This window comes from Parasteatoda tepidariorum, chromosome 2 (assembly GCF_982258835.1).
Source record: "Parasteatoda tepidariorum strain Cologne lab strain chromosome 2, Ptep-v5.0, whole genome shotgun sequence".
In the NCBI taxonomy this organism is placed as follows: Eukaryota; Metazoa; Arthropoda; class Arachnida; order Araneae; family Theridiidae; genus Parasteatoda; species Parasteatoda tepidariorum.
Window position 1 is genome coordinate 19,552,684 of NC_141756.1, and position 21,234 is coordinate 19,573,917.

A 21,234-nucleotide genomic window follows, 5' to 3' on the forward strand; every position below is an offset into this window, starting at 1 on the left:
TTAAAATGTTTTGCTTTTTCTCAACGTTAAATTGTTCACTTTTAAATGCTTTATTTATTCATTATGCATGCATATTTATAATTTTAAAAAAGATAATTGCATATCAAATCTCGTAGAAAAATATTAATTACCAACTTGAAGCCCATAGTTATCAAATATTGGAGAAATTACAGTTAGCAGTTACTCGTAATTTTAATAATAAATATGTTTATTCTTATTGTCATTATTCAAACAAAAATTTGATTTCAAGACATTTATTTTAATCAGCTCTAATAAAAGACTTTTTTTTTTACTAAATTTTTAAACTTTTTTTCTCTTTTTTCTTTCTTTTTTTAAACACAATTCCTTTAATTCTGAAACGTTAATTTTTATCTTTGAAATGAAAATATAAACATTGAATAAAAATCATTTTTAAAAAAATATCAAGAATCAGCTAAAATATTAAGAAACATAAATGACACCTTTGAGCAATCGAAGTTAAAACCTTTAAGTTGAAAATAAACTTTGATTAAAAAAAGAACATTTTTAGCGATTTCCTCTGGTACTTAACCCTTTAAAAGAAAACCCGTTAAAAACCTCTTTTCACACTATCTATAATAAAGCTTCATAATATTTTTGCAGTTTTAATAGTCATCAAGTGTACTAATATTATTCATTATATCTATATTGCTATATTTGGTACCTGTTAAAACTGCACCAATTACCATAATGCTAGATGTGCCAAAATTTGTTCCGTAATTGACCAATTCTATCGTGACAATGCTGAGCAATGAGTTTGTAAGACATAAAAAATAAAAACCAATTAAGCATAAAATTCAGTGCAAAAAACTTCTTTTTAATGAGAAAAGCTAATAAATATCGCTAATAAAATCTTTAAAATATTAGAAAATTGAAAATCGCCTGCTGTCTCATTTTTATCAATGGTGACTCCTAAGCCTATGAAAAAATTTCATTTTTCGTTTGGCTAAATCGAGCAAACTAATTAAAAATTTCGAATGAGTCTTAGGATCGCAGCCGCAGTTTGAATATCAAGACAATAGGAGGAACAGAGTTCTATTAATTCTGAAAATCGATATAGTACTAAGAGAAACTCACACGCAGATTAACTCTTCATTTTAATAGTTTAGAAATACGTTTGGAACATTTCAAAGCTTTTGATTATTTTATAGCATTTTTTTTCTGTTCACTCATTTTAAAGAACAAAAAAAAATTTCTTTTTTAGAAATGCTTATTATAAATTTAATTTCGTATTTTAACTATATTTTATATATCATAACTTATATTTTACAAATAGCAAAATTGAATTTTGAAATTACATATTTAAAAGAAAGGCTTTATTTCTTAAAAAATCCTTTTAGAGGAAACAGTACCCGTATTTTCACTAACTCAGTTGAAAAAAGAAAAACTTGTTAGAATTTTCTTTGCCCTAAAAACCGTGACTCCCACTAAATTTCTTATATTGAGAGCTTAACAATAATTTTAATAATAAAAATACACACTAGGAACAAAATTATTGTGAAATTTATTAAGTTCCTTTACTCTAAGAAAATTTTGTTCAACTTAGAACTGAATCTAATTATTAAACCATAATACTGTGCAAACTTTTGACAGCCTTAATTGAATTCTTAATTGCGACCATATTTTCACACAATTTTTTATTAATTTATAAATTTATTCTGTTTTTTTTTTTTTTTTTTTTTTTAACAAAAACGAACTTGGAATTTGGATACGTATTATAAGATCTCAAATCATATAAGGAAATGTATGTTTATCTGTTTAAATTGATAAAGACTAGTACAAAAAAGCATCCTGAATAAATATCTAGGAACTAATTAAACTTTTCGAATTGCACCATTTTCCTTTATCTTATAGTCCTTATGAAAATTATCAGGATTTTCAATTCGAATTGGAATGATTCGCTTAATAATCTGTATAATACAAAAACAAAAGTGTTTATTAAACTTATTTACAAAAATCTTTCAAATTTACATGATTATCGTCATTTGTGTTGTACTATAACTGTGAATCGATGAATATTTAATAGTATGATAATGAATAATTTGAACATTTACATCAATTAAACATGCATATAAAGACATACACAATACATTTCATTCAGGACAATATATTCATTTCAGTTCTAATGATGTGAAAAAAAAATTTCTTTTTCTTCTTTTTTTCTATTTTTATTTCTTTTTTTTTTCTTCTCATGTTGATATTCTATTTTCCATTTCTTATATCCAATCTCTCAAACAGGATTTTTCTCAAAATCTAAAAATAAATAAATTAACAAAATTAATAATTTAAAAAAATTGCATGCATCTTTAAATACTGTTTTGGTGTTATCTCAGTCAGGTTCATTTCACCACTAGCTTTATTAATTGTAACAGAAATCAGCTTAGAAAATATTTAAATAAACATTTTTATTTACTAAAGCTTATGAAAAAGAATTTTAAGGGCTATTTTGTTCGACGTTGCATGAAATGATGCTTTTTTTGTTACTCATGACCGCTTGATCAAGCTTAGCCTATTTTTCACAAGCGCCTTCATGTTCGTTATGAAAATGGTGCAAAATGGAGAAAAGCTGCATTTTGAAGAAAATGAAAGCCGTTTGTGGTCTCATTTTTAAATATTTTGAAATTTACTCCGAAGCTGCATTTTCTGTGCTCATAAAAATTTCTAAAAAATAAGAATAAGGCACTGATTTTGATAATCTTTATCTGAGTGAAAAAAAATTCAAAAAAATTGGTGATTTTTAAAAATGGTTAAAAACGTTTCAAATATTTTTTTATTATTTGTCCGTTATAAAGCAGAGATAATTCTTTACAGCAAGATGGTATATACAGTTTAAAATTATAGATTTGCTTCAAGCGTAAGGCACTTAAACTACGTTTTTTTTTCTTTTTTTACCATTGGAGGTTTTTATCACCGTGGAACGAAAATACGTGTTAGTTCCATCAAACGGTCCTCTACGAAGTTTACCCCAATGCTTGATCAAAGAGTTCCCTTGTCTTCAGGGTTGGGTTTAAAATTGCAACACTACGGTGCTGAACATTAATAGTCTTAAACTCAGAATTGGTTCAGCTGTTCAGGGCCAGTTACAAAATAAAATAAAATGAAATGAAATGGAGAGATTAGAAAGCAAAATAATGTCATACAAGGTTTTATGAGGAAGAATGCGAAGTAAAAAGAACGTCCAATCCAAACTAAAGAAAGAATAAAAAATTTTATTCCAAAATCGGAAGAAAAATAGTTAATAAGAATATTAGAAAATTTCAAAAAATAACACTGTATTTTTTCCCCCCGAGAGGCATTCCCAGACATTTTCTGTTCGTCTCAAATGGTCCCGCAGTGGACTGATTGTAAAAGACACGGTTCCCTGAAGCATCACTGAAGGATGTTTCCCAGATCTTTATCAAAATCTCATTGTGAAGCTCTAGGGCGACATAAATAAAGTACATACCTACCGCCTGAAGTGTTTTTATCCAAAAAGTAAAGAAAAATTCAAAAAATTCATTTTTTTAAGTGTAAAACATTTAAAAAGTTATTTGCCCATAAACAGCGATAGATATTTCAATCTGCTATGCGAAGGTAATAAAGAAAAGAAAAAGAACGCCTAAATCCTTACGCACGCATGGACACATTGAACACTCAGTAGCTACACCCACCCCTCTTTGTATTACAGAATATCTCTGATTATACAGTGGAACCAGTAAAAGTGACCACCTGGGTAAAGTGAGCACCTGAGTAAGGTATTTAAAGAGTCCTTTTTAAAGAGTCTTCATAAAGTGACCACCCCTATATAGCGGCCATTTGACTTGGTCCCGAGGGTGGTCAATGAGTGGGTTAGACAGGTTCCACTGTATTTTATTCAAAAATACTTTTTCTTAAAATGAACGAGAATTATGTAAAATGTGTCATTGGTTATCTTTTTAATAAAGCTGTAGTAATCAAACAAATAGTCCTTGAAAACTAAAGTTGTAAGATCTTACCCGATTAAAAACTTTTTTAGTTTAAAAAATATATAAGAAGAAAATATAAATAAGAAAAAACAGTCAACATATTTCAGTTGGTACCGACATATTGAAGTGAACATATTGAAAATGAATACCACCTTCTTTTTTTTGCTCATGTCGACTATTTTTTTTCCTTCCTTTTTGTACATTTTTGGAGTGTATGAATTGTATAATCAGGAAAATTTATATTTAATCAATCGATTCCTATAACCGTTTAAAGCTAAACATGAAATGTTTTGAAGGCGAATGTGTGAAAAACTTAAAAATAATGCAAGTAATAGTAAGAAAAAAAAGAAGAAAAAAACTTACTCATTTTCGACAGCTTCTTTTATTATTCTTCGCACGCTCAGAGATGGAAACGTAAAAACCATCTGAGCACTCCTAAAAAAAAATTTCCGACTATTATTTTTAGGCATTTTAATAAAACTGATCATATAAAATGTACAACGAAAAACTTGAGGCAGATAGTAATACTACTGCATTATGTGTTCAGTACACAAAATAAAAAATTAACCCCTAAATAACTTTTATTTTAAATATCGGATTTTCGCGTTTTGGGACTCAATCTTAATGGCTCGAGGGAGTGACCTCGCTTAAACTAATTAATAGGATGATTTAAGTTATAAAATCAGACACAAAAAGACACTTTCTTCTGAATTCACATGTCTTTTTAATTTTAAAAATATGACTTTTTCAAAATTTGATTTATCAGGAGCTATTCAACTGACTTCGTTAAAAAGAAAAAATTTACTTTTGCTATTTAAAATTGTATTTTTTAAAATGATATAAAAAATTGCATACCTTAAAATTTAAAAAAAAATTTCGACTGTTTTTAAATAAAATAATAAAAAATAATCAATATTTATTAAAAGTTATATTTTGCTTTAGAAAAATATATTTTATAATTGTGTACAAACATTCTTCAATCCACTTAAAATGTTCTTGAGACATTGTGAAATATCCAAAAAAAGTAAAATTAACATTAAGGGGTTCAAGCTTTGGAGCTCTCTCCTGTCCAGACTATTGAAACCGCATTTCCCAGATAGCTGCTATCCCTTTCCTTAATCTGTCGTCAAAAAAGTATGTTAATTCAGAGAAGGTATATTTCTATATCTGAAATCATCTTTCACTGATTTGTAAGTTAAAATATGAACTATCGACATATTTAAATTAATAATTGTAAATTAATTATATCAACTAATTTATTAATTTAATTAACTAATTATGAATATAAATAATGAATATGAATAATATTAAAATTAATAATTATAAATTAATTATATTAACTAATTTATTAACTTTCAACTAATTATAGTTATGATTATAAATAATATTAAAATTAATAATACATAGTAAATTAATTAGAATATATATTTAAAATCAACCTACTTTCGAACCACTTTGAACAAATGTGTTTCTGTATCTGATTTCGTAACTTAAAATATCCTCTTAACTAACTAATTAGCATATATAAAGTTATTCCCTTAAACCATTAAGATTGAGTCCTAGAACGTGAAGATCCGATCATTGAATCGAAAGCTTTTTAGAGCAGTCCACTTGCTTATTTATTTATTTATTTATTAATTTTTATTAATTAATTAATTTATTTATTTTGCTCATTGCACATTAATCCATAAAAAGAAAAGATTTTACCCTCAATAGTTTTTCTAATGATCAAATTTCATGATCGAATTTAAAAGCAATCTCCGAAGTTCTACAAGGTGATCTCAAATGTGACAGTTGAATTAATGCTAAATATTAATTAAATAACGGAATCAAATATTAACACATGCTTTGAAAAAAAAATTGAAGAAGGTGAATTTTTAAAACTCAAATCCTAATAATCAAATAAAGTGTCGATGAATATTTATACATAAATAAATTAAAATAATATATTTCATACATAAATAAATTTAAAAAAAAAGAAAATATGAAGATGTCGTAGAAAAATTGATATTTAGTTTTACACGCTTAGAAGATTTTACCGTCTAATTAATATTTTCTTTTTTCCTAAGAAAATTTTCTGGAATTGGTTTTAAGTTCAGTTTTAAAAAAAAGAATGTTTAAGTAAATATTACTTACATAATAATCCTCTCTAAAAGTAAAAATAATTTAGTAATAAAAATAATGTATTGAAGTTGCGAGTTTCTTTGCTTTACCTGGTAAAAATATGCGAGATAAAAATTAATAAATGTAAAATTGTTTGCCTATGTAAAGCTTATACGATTTGCTACAAAAGGTCTATTTTACATCAAAAGGCTTATTTTACAGAAAACGGGCCCATCAGAGACCGATTTAGTAAAAAAAAAAAACAGTCTAAAATTTTTTTTTAAATTCACTGTTTGAAAATTGCAATACAGTTATAATAGTGCTAAAAAATTATAGATTATTTTTAATTAAAATTAGAGTAACTAAACAAAAATAATGCTGTAAAATTATTTTCATTATTTATTTTACACAGAAAAGAAAAATAATAACTTACATTTTCCTTATCATTTTTTCTTTTCCTTTTTCTTCGTGGCTTATGATCCTGAAAGAAACATTTAAACATCTTGATAAAATCATCTTAATTTGATCTTACATCTTGTGGGACATTTAAAAATAAAGTTTTATTTCTTAACGAACCAAAAATATTCCAATTGTAAAATACAGTTTTTGTTTTAATTGTTTTATTTGATGAGTAAAGCAAGTTTCGGAAAAATGAAAAGCTTTTTTTTTTTTCTTATTATCTTTTATTTTGCAATGTATTTTAATATTCATCTGTAAAACTCTTTAATATTTACATATACAATACATTTGTAGAGTAAGTACTCATAGTACTCAAGTAGTACTCATTCAAAACATATAAAATCTTGCAAAAATAAAATTCTGTAAATAAAGTTTACAAATGTAGTAATAAAATAAAAATAAAACACTGTCCTCTTTATCAAATAATGTTTAAAAGCATGAATTTAAAAAAAAAAAAAACACAATTCGTATGATTTTTAAAGGATGATTTCTAAGATAAACTCTTTGTTCTCTTAATATGTATATATTTATTGGAAAATGTAATTTTAAATGTAAGAAAATAAAAGAATTAAAGGGAATTACGACTTACAGATTCAGTAACTTTCTTTGCTTTCGTCAATTTCAGTATTAAAGCTTCTTCCTCTTCTACTAGTTTCTAAAATCATAATTAATAATTTTCAAGAGGAAAAAATAAATATTTATGAGATCAAATGAATTCTTGTTCATGAAAACAAAATAAGATAACGATAAATATTTGAAACCTAAAGCTTACTAACATAATTTTAAAATTAAAATTAAAAAAATCAAGTGAAAAATTATTTGAGTTTTAAAAAATACCCGAAATTGCTTGATTTTTAATTAAAACTTTTTGGGAAATTAAAGCTGTTTTATTATAAGATGGCATCTCAGACATTAAATATTAATTATTAAAAAAATAAAATGTATAATTTGATCAACTGAATGAAACCATTTTTTTTTTTTTAAGTTTTTAATATTGCGTATCAATTTGTTGTTTTTATCTGCAACAAAAGCCTTGAAAAATAAAAGAATTCTCAATGATAAAACATATTTCTAAGCAAGTTGATAAATAACATGAAAGTAATTTTCTGGTTAAACATGAAGTTTTTTCTAAACTCAATAAAAAACAAAAAAAAAATGTTTTTTTTTTTTTGAATTTCATTAATAGTTGTAAATTTTATCATTATATATTAAATTGTTTCTATAAAAACGCATGAAAATATTTGTTTGATTATGTATTCAAAAAAATTAACTCAGAATTTTAAAATATTCAAATATCGAATAAGAATTTAATTTTTAGAATTTTAGTCTACAAGTATGTGTGTTATGGTCTCTAGAAGTTGAAATAAGTGCATCATTTGACCTACTATTAATGGGAGCTATTAATGAGAGCGACATTGAGTATAATAATAATTTTCTTAAAAATAAAGGAAGAAAAATAGTGAAAATATAAAAATAATAGTTTAAATGTCTAAAGAAGGTAAAAAAATAATATTCGAATTAATATCAGCATTTCTTTTTAGGTAAATGCTCTCAAGATATTCACCTTCAGTTCCTCTTCGACATGGCTAGCCTTTTCAAATATATTATCTTCCGAAGCCTTCTGTAAAAGATAAAGATGAGCAATTACTAACAAGTAAATACAGTGAATGAAATGAAAGATGCATCTGAACTTTCACAGCTAAAAAATTATTTTTAGTATTAATTTTAATAGTCAAACACGAAATTATTAATAGAAAACACGAAATACTTACACATTCTTTTTCGAGATTCGTAATATTTGTTTCTTTTTTCGAAATCATCTGTAAAAAAAAGAAGAAAAATTATTAAAAATACGTAATTAATAATCATCAAAAAATATTTGTATTTAATAAGAAATTAAAAACCATTCTTACATAATTCTCAGAACTTCTGAATAGATCAGCCTTTATACAGTCTATTTCCTGAAAAAAAAATTTAAAAGAATGAAAAAGAAGCTAATTTTTCAATTTAAACAGAAAATATAATAACATTTTATCAGACATGATTCAATTCGTAGTTTAATCTTTTCGTAAAAAAATATGCAGTTGAAGAACAAAATTTATGTATCGAAGACACAAATGTAAAATTTTAAAAAAAAGGCGAAAATGATTTCTATAACCAACTAAAAATTAACGTGTAGATTTCTCCAAATTTTTACCAGGATTAATTTTTTCGCATGATTATTTTTCTTTCATACATTTAATTGCTTAATAAAATGGAGAGATTAAAACAGAAGGGTTCATTTTAAAAAATAATAATAATTCAAACATATTTTTATTGTTACAATATTCTAAGTCGTAGAATTATAAACAGGCTTGCATTCACTTACATGCAAATTTGATGGTTAATATTAAAATATTAAATTTACAAATAAATTAAAATATCAAGAAAAGATGCCCTAATACCCTCTTTCACGCAGTAGGAGTGGCCAGCCATGGTTTTACAAGTTAAAATTCAAAAAAGAAAAAGAAATCAAGAATATTAATAAAGAAAGAAAAAACAGACATCATATAATAGGCTTATGACAATGCCTGCTTGACATTTACGTTATTTAACATTTTTATAACAAGTAAAATAAAAAATAAACTCTGGTAAATATTGTGTGCCTTTTTTGTCGTATCACGTGCATTAATAACTTTACTAACTGTTGTAAAAATATTTGTAACATATAACGTAATTAATTGTAAATAAAGATCATATTTCAGCAATAGACTTATCACATTAATCTTTTTTACGAATATTTCAGTAAAAAAAAAAAAAAAAAAAAAAAAAATTCTGAGAAAAGATGTGGCTTTTAGATATAACTTTTGATTCGAAATTTTTTTGGCATTGTTGTGCCAAATACATTATAAGTAACTATTTTTTACAACAATGAATGAAAATCGGAACTTACGTTGGTCATGTGAGCAGTCATTTACTTTTACATATCATAAATTTTGCGTCATTTATTTTCGCGTCTTGAAATATCTTTTCGTCACATGCACTTCAGAAAGTTTATTGTAAAATTAAATGATTCACAACAATAAATATATAACTTCTTATTCAGAAATTTAAAACATTTTTTTAGAAGATGCAGGTAACCTATTTTCCCTTAACAATAAATCAATAATCAATGTTTTGTTTTAAATTTCAATCATACTATACTTACATAAACTTCGTTTATCTTCAAAATTTCCTTATACTCATCAGTTTTCTGCTAATAAAAAAATGCTATTAGTTGTTATTGATTTTGCGAAGAAAAAAAAATTAAAAGCACTCGATTAAAAACATTATTGTATTAATATTTACAAGTATGTACGTTATAATAAAATAGACTTTAAGAATTAATGAAAAAAAAGTCTAAGGATCATCTACTTAATTACAATTTAATAAAATAATTAAAATTAATCATAATTTATTCATAATTTACTCATCAGTTTTCTGCTAATAAAAAAATGCAATTAGTTATTGATTTTGCAAAGAAAAAAAAATTAAAGGCACTCGATTAAAAACATTATTGTATTAATATTTACAAGTATGTACGTTACAATAAAATAGACTTAAGAATTTATGAAAAAAAAAAAGTATAAGGAAATGAAATTCATCTTCTTAATTACAATTTAATAAAAAAATTATAATTTATTATAATTTATTCATAATTTACTCATCAATTTTCTGCTAATAAAAAAATGCACTTAGTTATTATTGATTTTGCAAAGAAAAAATATTAAAAGTATTGTATTTATATTTACTTATTGTATTAATTATTGTATTAATATTACATTATTGTATTAATATTTACAAGTATGTATGATATAATTAAAAAGACATTCAGAATTTATGGAAAAAAATCTAAGGAAGTAGAATTCATCTTCTTAATTAGAATTTAATTATAATTTAATTATAATTTAATTAAAAACAAAAGATCTTACCATAGACGCAGATTTTTCCTTCTCGTCTTTTGCTAAAAGCTTATCAATGAAAATAGCCAGAACCTGTTTTGAAAAAAGTAAAAACGATTAATTATGCAATGTTCATTATTTTAGCAATTCAAATAAATCTTAATTTTTAAAAAAAAAACTCTATTAATTACATTTCTTAAAAAATATTGCTTTCAATACATAAAATTGTAATTGTAAATTTTCAGTTTTTGGATTATTATCTAAATTAAAATCTCACAGCAATGGCGAATAATAATACCAACAAAAATAATATTCATTACGATATGCTTAAAACGAAAAACAAAAAAGAATGTTCAATAATAATACTTAGTTTAACAAAAAAAAATTTATACAACTAATTATTATTATGACTAGCTGAATCGAATAGTCATCAGTAAGAAACGAAATAATCATCAATAAGAATCTGTGTCAATCAACACTACGAAGTTATACAAACAGCTGAAAGACTTACTGACAAAGTTACCAACTGACAGACATCTGGTGATGCAATTAATTTAACTAAAATAGTTGCAGTTTTTGTTATTATTAGTATTAATTATTACCCTTCCCTGTAATTTTATGTTATCAGATTAAGCATGGCATGTTTTTAGAAGTTCGCATAATCAAAATAAAGATTAATTAGATTGAGTCAAATTGAAATATAACTATTGGCATATAACAATTAATTTGGCAGATAGCTATTGTTTGACTTCAACACCTGATAGTCAAAAAATCACCACAATCAACAATTTCAACCTTAGTTATCTGTTTCAAAGCCTATTTCTACAGTACCAATAGTAGGTGTACTATTTAAAAGCTTCAATTAACATTATTGAGACTAATAATTATTGCTGAAATTAATTAAGCATCATTAGTGACAATAATAATGAGGTAATTTTTTATGCTTTTTCCTCGATGAATCAATTTCTATTCTCCAATAATTTAGACTTTTAACGACCCTAATTAACCTATTAATTTAACCTATTAATTAAATTAATCAGTATTATTTTATTTTATATCCGTCGTTGAACAACCGACGCAATTTTCGGGTTTAGGACTACTAATGTTCAACTCCATAGCCTTGTAATTTCAAACCCAATCCAGATAACAAAGAAACTCGTGAATCTAGTATTGGGAGAAAATCGCCATCGAAAACTTTTTGATGGAACTAAATCGCATTTGCGTTGCATGGAAAGAAAACCACGAAAACCTCTCATGCTTATCCTGACGGCAAAGCGGATCCCTCTACCATTCAGGATCCGTCTACCATTGAGGGTATCTTACGTCATCACTGTGATGTGTGCGTGCCGGGTGCAGAATTCCTATCAATAAGCCATCGCTGGGATTCGAGCTTGGTTTAACTCATTGGAAGGTGAACGCTCTATCCCCTGAGCTACCACGGCACAAGTTAGTCAATTGCAGTTATCGAATATTATTAGTAAAGATACTAATATTTATGTAATTATTTTTGAATCGGTGTTCATTTTAAAGTTCGCCCGAGTCTTACCGACGCCTTTAATATTTAACCTAAGATACCAGTTTTTATGACGCCTTTTATTTAAGAATTAAATATAGCCTTAAATACTACTGGTATTGCCGTTCTAAGTATTAGTGGTATAATGTTTAATATAGGCACTGTGGTATTAATTTTTTTATCATCCTCCAACACGGATACCATACTGTGCGCACCTAATACACAATCTTTAACTCTTAATTATATGTTGTATATTCTGGTGCGGTTTTATTCTATTAGATTTACTATGAGCTAGAAGTTTAACTCGCCAAAAGAAAGATTAACTATATACGTATAATTTGAAATGTGATATTCAAAATTTATTTGTAATTTTAATTAAAATTATCGTTGAGCAAATGTGACAAAATTTATACTTTTAAAATATTTTGTCACTAAATAGTCACTGAAATGATAATTGAATTGGACATTTTGTCACTAAAGAGAGAAATAAAAACCTGATAATAACAAAATTATTCTTACTTCCAAATCATCTTCAGGTACAGGAGACGAGTTATCAGGTGCTTCTTTCTAATTTTTTAAAAAATAAATGAATAAATAACTTTTTTCACATTTTTATTTTCTATCATTTTGATAATTTAAACAGCAAAATAAATGTAAGTACATAATTTCCTTAAACGTTATATTACAATTTAATACACATCCGGAGAATTTTTTTTTTCAAACATAGCTCAAAATACGTGTTTAAAGAAATGGACTCAGCTCAAAATGCGTTTTTACGAAAATGGGCAACTCAAAATACGTATTAAGAAAATAAACTTAGCTTAAAAAATATATTTAAAAAATGGTTGTTGAAAATGCGGTAAAGGGAAATAACTAATTAAGGAAATGTTTTTAACTCTTCAGTGACATGGACATAACATTTTATTCTGTTTTTCAAGATTCTCTTACGAAAATTGCGCTTTTCTTTTAAAAAAAAAATAAAAGCCCTATATTTTTAATTACTTAGCACATTAAAAAAAAAAATCTTTTAAAAAGCAAAAATCAACATAGTTTTTTTAGAAGGCTGTCACGAATCATACGCATTTAAATCAGTGGTACTAAATTTATGTGGTAAAAGTTTAGATTTTAAAAAACCATAATATCAGTTAGTGCACTGTTAGAAATTTCTGGGTAAAAATGGTTAACTAGCGATTTATTCAATTGTTGTTTCACCCTATTCAACCAAAATGGTTAAATTACCATAAAAAATAATATTCAAGCTGTTAAGCGTGAAAAAAAGCTTTATCGATCGTTTTTTCCTGATATGATTAAATAACCAGAATTCCACCCGCTTCAAATGGAAGCCATTTTGCTCCGTAATACATACTATAGATGAGAGGGCTAAACCAAAGCCACCTAGAGTAGGAGGCTTTGGCTAAACGGTCCATCACATGACCGACTAAAAAGGGGTTCGAATCCCAGTGTTGATAGTACAATATTGCTCCCATTTCTACAGTACATAAATAGTTTCCAGAGTCCTCCACTCTTCAGTGATCATGCATTATATATATTGAACCATTCCCACATAAATGGCTCAACAGCAGCAGAGCTCCAATTTCCGTTCAAGTTTAATTTTAGAATCTATGCTGGTTGTAAATGGTTACAAAACCGTATAGTTTTGCATTCATGGATTTTTAACAGTAGCAGTCGTAAACAGTTTTAAACCGGTAACGGTAAAGAAATGTCTCTAACCATAAACTTTATAGTTAATCTGATGGACAGACTGCTGTCGGTTATTTTACCGTAATTTCAGAAGGAAAAATCTATCAGTAGGTTCTGAATAATACAAAGGGATCACCTGAAAAGTAATGTACTCATCCATTCCAAATATGAAATCTGAGAAAAAATTTTAAACGCTACCAATTTTACTATATTTAAATTAAATAATAAAATTTGAGTTTTTGAAAATAATTATATCGAAAAAGTTTTTTAAAAAGTCTGAAATCATATTCAATTAAAATTTTAATTAGATTCTTTACTCAATACTTACAATCTTCTCTTCTCCCGACGATTCATCAGTATCAGGAGTCAACTAATAAAGAGAAATAAAATTTAAATTACCAGAAATTGAAACGCTTATATCTTTTAAAAAATTTACTCAAGATACATGTGAAACTCAAACAATATTCAAGTGAAACAACAGAATTTAACAACATTCTGCTTTTATAGAGAAAAAAATTTGGAACCAAAATTATTATTTAAACAATTGTATCATTTTCGATACTTCAAAAATTTAATACTTACTGAGATTTTTTCTTTCGACGAGTCATCCGAAGAATACGATGGACTTGACTAAAAAGAATTTTAACAAATAAAACGGTGTTTTTAAAAATTTTCACAAAATAAAAAATTCATAATATAGTATATATTTATTTATACGTCAAATTCCAGAAAAAATGAAAGTTATGACAAAATTTTTCATTGAAAGGAAGATTGTTACAAACCAAAGACCCATTTTTACAAATAGAAAAAGTGAAACCTGGTAAGTTTTTCCATAATAATTTAATGCTAATAACAATTTATATCTCAGAAAACCCTGATTAACATCAACTTAAATATATAATTCTAAAATCTCGGTCTAAAAAAAAATTCAAATTATCTACACAATAGTAGGCTTAAATTAATGTTTAAGACGAGAAAAACAAAGAAGTGTTTCAAATCTAACGAATCATTATTCAATAAAGCTAAATTAAAAACAGCAAAATCAGGTTCTATATCAAAACATTTTTGTGTTTTTTTTCTTCTTTTTTTTAACTTGAACAAACATTTGCGCATCATTTCATGATGTGTGAAAGAGATTCTTAAAATTAAAAGCGGTGCTTACAAAACACCTTGCATTTTAAAGCAAAAATGAATTATTTTTTTAATTACTTGAAATGCATTTCTTTTATATAATACTACTACTTAGACTTAATCAAATTAAGGCGAAATTTGATCACTTTAGCATTTATCATTAAAATCTTTTAAGCATTATTTATTAATAAACCGAATTTCGTCCATTATTTAAAATTGGACAGTTGCTGCAAAACATCTTACACGTAAAGAAACTTTGAAATGCTTGTCAATAATAATAATAATTATATAACATTTTTGTATTTTTATTTGAAGATAAATTGAATTTTAACTGTGAGAACTTGAACATAAACTTATGCATCATTTTAAACTATGATAGATATTCTTAAAATATATAACAGAAGCGGTGATTTTAAAAAGGAAATTTTTTATTACTTGAAATGCACTTCGTTTTAATTGAATAGTGCTATTTAGACATAAGCACATTGACACAAAAACTGGTTATGTTAACATTAATCATTAAAATATTTCACCAAAACGTAAGGAAAAATTTAAATTCTTGTCAATAATAATTTGACTAATAATAATAATTTAGTATCAAATATCTATTACTCACCTGCTGTTCATCACTTAATAGCAACTCGATTTCCGCAGCAATTCCGGTCGCATCATAATAGGGATCAATGGTTGGAATATCAATCTATCAAAGAGATAAATTACATTTTTTTCTTGTGCATAAAATAAATGACCTATACAGCCTTTGCCTTATTCTCTATAACAGTTTTCCCCAATATTTTTGCCAATGCGAAACACTTATTAAAATATTCAAGTTTTAGGAAACATCAGGGTCCATGTAACATTATTTTATATTTTTTACTTAAGTATTTTATTTTTTTCTTTAAAGCGACACTTATTTTTTTTTCCCATAAGAAAATGTAAGTTTTTTAAAATAGTCAATATTTTGCAATATTTTTTTATTAAAAAAAAATACCTACTAATGCATATAAATAAAACTCAAATTTTATTTCGCATGCTTAAGCAATTGCTTGTCTTGAATATTTCAAAATGCAATGCTTTGTTTAATGAAAACAGACTGTCGGCTTATTTAAAGTTCATTAATGGAAAGGAAAAAAAAAAGGAAAGGTCCATCTATATTTCGCTTCCACTAGTAGGCAGGACAAGAGAACTCTTTGCTCCGCCTTCTACAAAAATAATCCATTCCGACATTGCGTCAAAACCGCGCCTTCCTACCGTTTAGCCAATAAACATTCAAATTTCTCGTAAGCAAAAATAAAGAAGGAAACTATTTTCCGATTCTTATAGGAATTTTATTCTAAGAGAGAATTTTGTATTAATAGTTCGCAATCTCTCTTCCCTTTAGTCAAAAACATAAAAAAGTAAGGCAGATGGAAGAAAGTGCTGCGTTTAAATAATTCATTTATTTCCTCCAAGCTGGAGGAAGAACTGTTCTTAGTAGCACAGATGTAAGTAAATATTTCAATTTACTTGAAAAACATCAGGTCTATTGTCATTTAAAATCAATCGATCAAAATTCTTTCACAAGTAATTAAAATGAGAATTATAATGCAGAGAAAGCTGAATATTTTAAAACTGTTTAACAAAAAATAAAATATAATTTTTAAAACTATTTTATTTAAGAAAAAAAAACTCAACAATTTATTTACTTTTTTTGATCACCCTGTTCACTAATTAAATTATAAAAGAAGCAAACCCTATAAAAACAACAACTACTGTCTGACGAACATCCCATGGGCGAGCCCCGACACTGAACTTGTTAATGATGGTCTCTACAGTACCTAAAGATTGGTATTTTTATTTTTAGGTGGGAAGAGTACTGGTACATTAGACTAAAAAAAATTTTTGATTTGGCGGATTGCTTTAGCTAATAATCAACTATTTCATGAAATCAGCAAGACTTTTACTCTTATTGGGTTATATCTGGTGATTGACAGAGAGTATTAGAATTCACAGCTTTGCATAAAAATTTGTTATCACTGACTATGTACTTTAAAATTTAAATCTTCCACATTGAATTGCTGCAGTTTTCTAGCAAAACAACGATTTCAAAAACGATTCAGCTCAGCTTGCGTTCTGACTCACACTCTTAAGGGATATGCGTAATCAGGATGACGATAAACTTTTAAAATTCAAGACTTGCTGCTCATAGGATTTAATCGAAAGCTGGAGTGATTTGAGTCGAAAAAATAAATAAATGAACGGGCCAATTCTTCAAAAAAATTGTCAAAAAAATAAATATTTTATTCCTTTTAACTTTATAAATAAAGTTTGCATTAAAACTTGAATATTATAATTTTAAGTATTATATCAGAAATCAGTAATAATTTTACTGAAATAGCTACTATCTTTCATTCATAAAAAATTAGAGGGTTTACTTATACAAGCATAAAATCAGTTTCCGATTCAAAACAAAATAAAAAAATAATTAGTAAATGATTTATATATATATATATATATATATATATATATATATATATATATATATATATATATATATATATATATATATATATATATATATATATATATATATATATATATCTATATATATATATATATATATATATATATATATATATATATATATATATATATATATATATATCTATATATATATATATATATATATATATATATATATATATATATATATATATATATATATATATATATATATATATATATATATATATATATATATATATATATATAAAATTATTACTGATTTCTGATATAATACTTAAAGTTATAATATTCAAGTTTTAATACAAACTTTAATTATAAAGTTAAAAGGAATAAAATATTTATTTTTACTAAAATAAATTGTTAAATATCTCTGTGGTTTATTTTTGGGTCACATACTATTTTTACGTTTATTTAAATAGAAATATTTTTACTCTTGAGAAATTTTTAAATCACAAATTTTAGAAAAGTGTATTAAAGAAATCGTGCTTACAACATGTAACAAGCTATTGAAAAAATTAAAAATATTTTTAAAAAAATAATTATATTTAAAAAACGGCGATAATAATTTGATAAAAACAAAAATCAATTCTAAGTTGCTACTTTATAACCAATTAATAATTGTTTTAATTTTATAAAAGCACCATTTATAACAAATAATAAAAATATAATCTAATTACAATTTTATAATATTTAGCTATAAACAAATTATCACTACTCCTGAAATTGAATAAAATACATCATAGCCTCTTTTTAAATTATAAAGTTATTAACATACAATTGAGAATTCAAAAAATATAGTTTATCGTTAAAGAGATAAATATTACCAAGCAATATGTTTTACTAAATAAAATTAAATTAAAAATTTTTAATTTTTTTAAGTAAAAACATTTATACATTAAAAGAAAAAAAATTTTCTTCTCCGAAACATGTTATTATGGAATATTTTAAAACTTCCCGAAATTCAAACAATAAATATTGCGAAGAAAAAAAAAATTCCACCAAACGAAATTTTTATTTAAAAATTCTTTGTAACCGGATACAATTAACATTATGAACCCAAATTTCTGCAACGTTACTTAAAGAAATTTAATATTTAATGCTAATTAAAGTTAAGTCTATAATCCAAAACTATATAATATAAGGCTTACTACTAATAAGGAGATATCCTTAAATTAGTTAAACTTTTAAAGTATAAGGTATGCAAATGACTAACTATATAATGAAAATGTGTTCTTTATAAACATTGAAAGCCAAATAAATATAAATAACAAAAAATATATGCTTTAAAATTTACAAAATAGAGCTATGGAATATGTTTTTCCTACATTTAATATAGTTTAGATTTCATGCTTATTTACATATATTTGATTAAGAAACATTATAGAAACGTACGATTAAAAAACGTTAAGCAACTGAGTAAAATAACAGGAAATATATATTTAAAGAGACGCGGGGAAAAAAAATGTATGAAAATTCTATAACTTACGTGACAAGCCATATTCAGCAAAGACACAGCTCAAAATATTCTGCACGGACACAACTACCACCAGTACAAAATACTTGAAGAGTAATATCACATTTCTTCCCCCCCACACACACACCCCCCTAAGTTCTCTTTAAAAAGGGATTGCACGCTTAGAACTCTGATGTTCTAAGGGCGGAAATGATAATAGCGCCCTCTTTCCTTTTTCCCGTTTTAAAGATTACGCATTTTAATTTTTGTATTATTTAATCATGTTTTGCTACTTATGATTTAATAATGATCTATCTTAATACCTTTGGATTGTCATGTAAATATTTAAAATTTGTAAACTTTGATTAACAGCAATATTTTAATTTTCTGTTCACTAAAATAAAAATATTTTTTCTTTTGAGAAATTTTTAAATCACATTTTTTTACCTCACAAATATGTTACAAAAGACAATCTGTAACAAATTATTCAGAAAAAGAAAAGTTTAAAAAAACTCATCAAAACAGAATTTTAATTAATATTTCTAGGTTACAGAATAATGTTAAAAATATGTACTCATATTCATGCTACGTTATTTACACAAAATTAATATTTAGCACTAACTACTGATATCTCCATAATCGAAAACTATATATTATTGTGTTTACTACTAATTAGGAAATATCTTTAAAATAGTTGTTTCAATGAAATTGTTACTAATTTCTGATATAATACTTAAAATTATAATATTCAAGTTTTAATAATAACTTTAATAATAAAGTTAAAAAGGAATAAAATATTTATTTATACTAAAATGAATTGTTAAATATCTCTTTGGTTTATTTTTGGGTCACATACAAATTTTACATTTACTTAAATAGAAATATTTTTACTCTTGAGGAATTTTTAAGTCACAAATTTTAGAAAAGTGTATTAAAGAAATCGTGCTTACAATATATAACAAGCTATTGAAAAAATTAAAAATATCAAAACATATAATTATAATAATTATATTTAAAAAGAGGACGATAATAATTTGATAAAATAAAAATCAATTCTTAAGTTGCTCGATAAGTGCAAAAATCATTAATATGTTTTAATTATTTATAACTAATCAATAATTGTTTTATTTTTATAAATGCACCATTTATTAAAAAATAATAAAAATATAATCTAATTACAATTTTACAACATTTAACTATAAACAAATTATCACTATTTCTGACATTGAATAAAATACATCATAGCCCCTTTTTAAATTACAAAGTTATTAACATACAATTGAGAATTCAAAAATTAATAGCTTATCGTTAAAGAAAAATAACTAGATATAAGGATTACCAGACAATATTTTTTGCTAAATAAAATTAAATTAAAAAATTTTAATCTTTTTAAATAAAAAAATTTATACATTAAACGAAAAATTTCATATATAATTTTTTTTTCTTCTCCGAAACATGTTATTATAGAATGTTTAAAACTTCCCGAAATTCAAACAATAAAATATTACAACTTTAAAAAAAAATCAACCAAACTAAATTTTTATTTAAAAATTCTTTGCAGCCTGATACAATTAAAATTATGAAACCAAATTTCTGCAACGTTACTTAAAGAAATTTAATATTTAATGCTAATTACAGTTAAGTCTATAATCCAAAACTATATAATATAAGGTTTACTACTAATAAGGAGATATCATTAAATTAGTTAAACTTTTAAAGTATAAAGTTAGCAAGTGACTAACTATATAATGAAAACGTGTTCCTTATAAACATAGAAAGCCCAATAAAGATAAATAACAAAACATATATGCTTTAAAATTTACAAAATAGAGCTATGGAATATATTTTTCCTACATCTAATATAGTTTAGATTTCATGCTTATTTACACATGTGTGATTAAGAAACATAATAGAAACGTGCGATTAAAAAACGTTAAACAACTGAATAAAATAACAGGAAATATATATTTAAAGAGACGCGAAAAAAAGAAAATGTATGAAAATTCAATAACTTACGTGACAAGCCATATTCAGCAAAGACACAGCTCAAAATATTCTGCACGGACACAACAAACACCAGTACAAAATACTTGAAGAGTAATATCACATTTCTCCCCCCCCCCTCCACACATACCCCTAAGTTCTCTTTAAAAAGGGATTGCACGCTTAGAACTCTGATGTTCTAAGGGCGGAAATGATAATAGCGCCCTCTTTCCTTTTCCCGTTTTAAAGACTACGCATTTTAATTTTTGCATTATTTAATCATGTTTTGTTAATAATGATTTAATAATGATCTATTTTAATACCTTTGGGTTGTCATGTAAGAATTTAAAAATTTGTAACCTTAACAGCAATATTTTAATTTTCAGTTCATTAAAATAAAAGTATTTTTTCTTTTAAGAAATTCTTAAATCACATTTTTTTACCTCACAAATATGTTGCAAAAGACAATCTATAACAACTTATTCAGAAAAGGAAAAGTTTAAA

At 25.0% G+C, this 21,234-nt stretch overlaps 1 protein-coding gene across 3 annotated transcripts; it reads right to left on the bottom strand.

Moving 5' to 3' along the window:
* Window positions 1-1,994: 1,994 nt before the first annotated feature.
* Window positions 1,995-20,901, bottom strand: LOC147814583 (uncharacterized). Of its 3 annotated transcripts, none has more exons than XM_087155640.1 (14): window positions 20,764-20,901; window positions 15,406-15,489; window positions 14,241-14,288; window positions 13,987-14,028; window positions 12,477-12,524; window positions 10,475-10,537; window positions 9,712-9,759; window positions 8,438-8,485; window positions 8,297-8,344; window positions 8,089-8,145; window positions 7,114-7,179; window positions 6,499-6,546; window positions 4,326-4,397; window positions 1,995-2,271 (listed from the first exon to the last, which is right to left on the bottom strand). In XM_087155640.1, the coding sequence occupies exons 1-13, from the start codon at window positions 20,773-20,775 to the stop codon at window positions 4,326-4,328; spliced, it is 684 nt and encodes a 227-aa protein (XP_087011766.1). In that variant the 5' UTR covers window positions 20,776-20,901; the 3' UTR covers window positions 1,995-2,271. The 3 variants fall into 3 exon arrangements, with proteins under 3 accessions (XP_087011766.1, XP_087011772.1, XP_087011761.1); XM_087155646.1 differs by lacking the exon at window positions 20,764-20,901 and adding an exon at window positions 18,781-18,885 and having other exon boundaries at window positions 1,997-2,271; window positions 9,712-9,756; XM_087155635.1 differs by lacking the exon at window positions 20,764-20,901 and adding an exon at window positions 18,781-18,885 and having other exon boundaries at window positions 1,997-2,271.
* Window positions 20,902-21,234: the final 333 nt, after the last annotated feature.

Coding starts and splice junctions, on each gene's coding strand:
- LOC147814583 (XM_087155640.1), bottom strand. Junction 8,486..9,711: donor TGAAGATAAACGAAGTTTAT/GTAAGTATAGTA, acceptor TTTTTTTTTCAG/GAAATAGACTGTATAAAGGC. Junction 6,547..7,113: donor CAAAGAAAGTTACTGAATCT/GTAAGTCGTAAT, acceptor TGTTTCTTTCAG/GATCATAAGCCACGAAGAAA.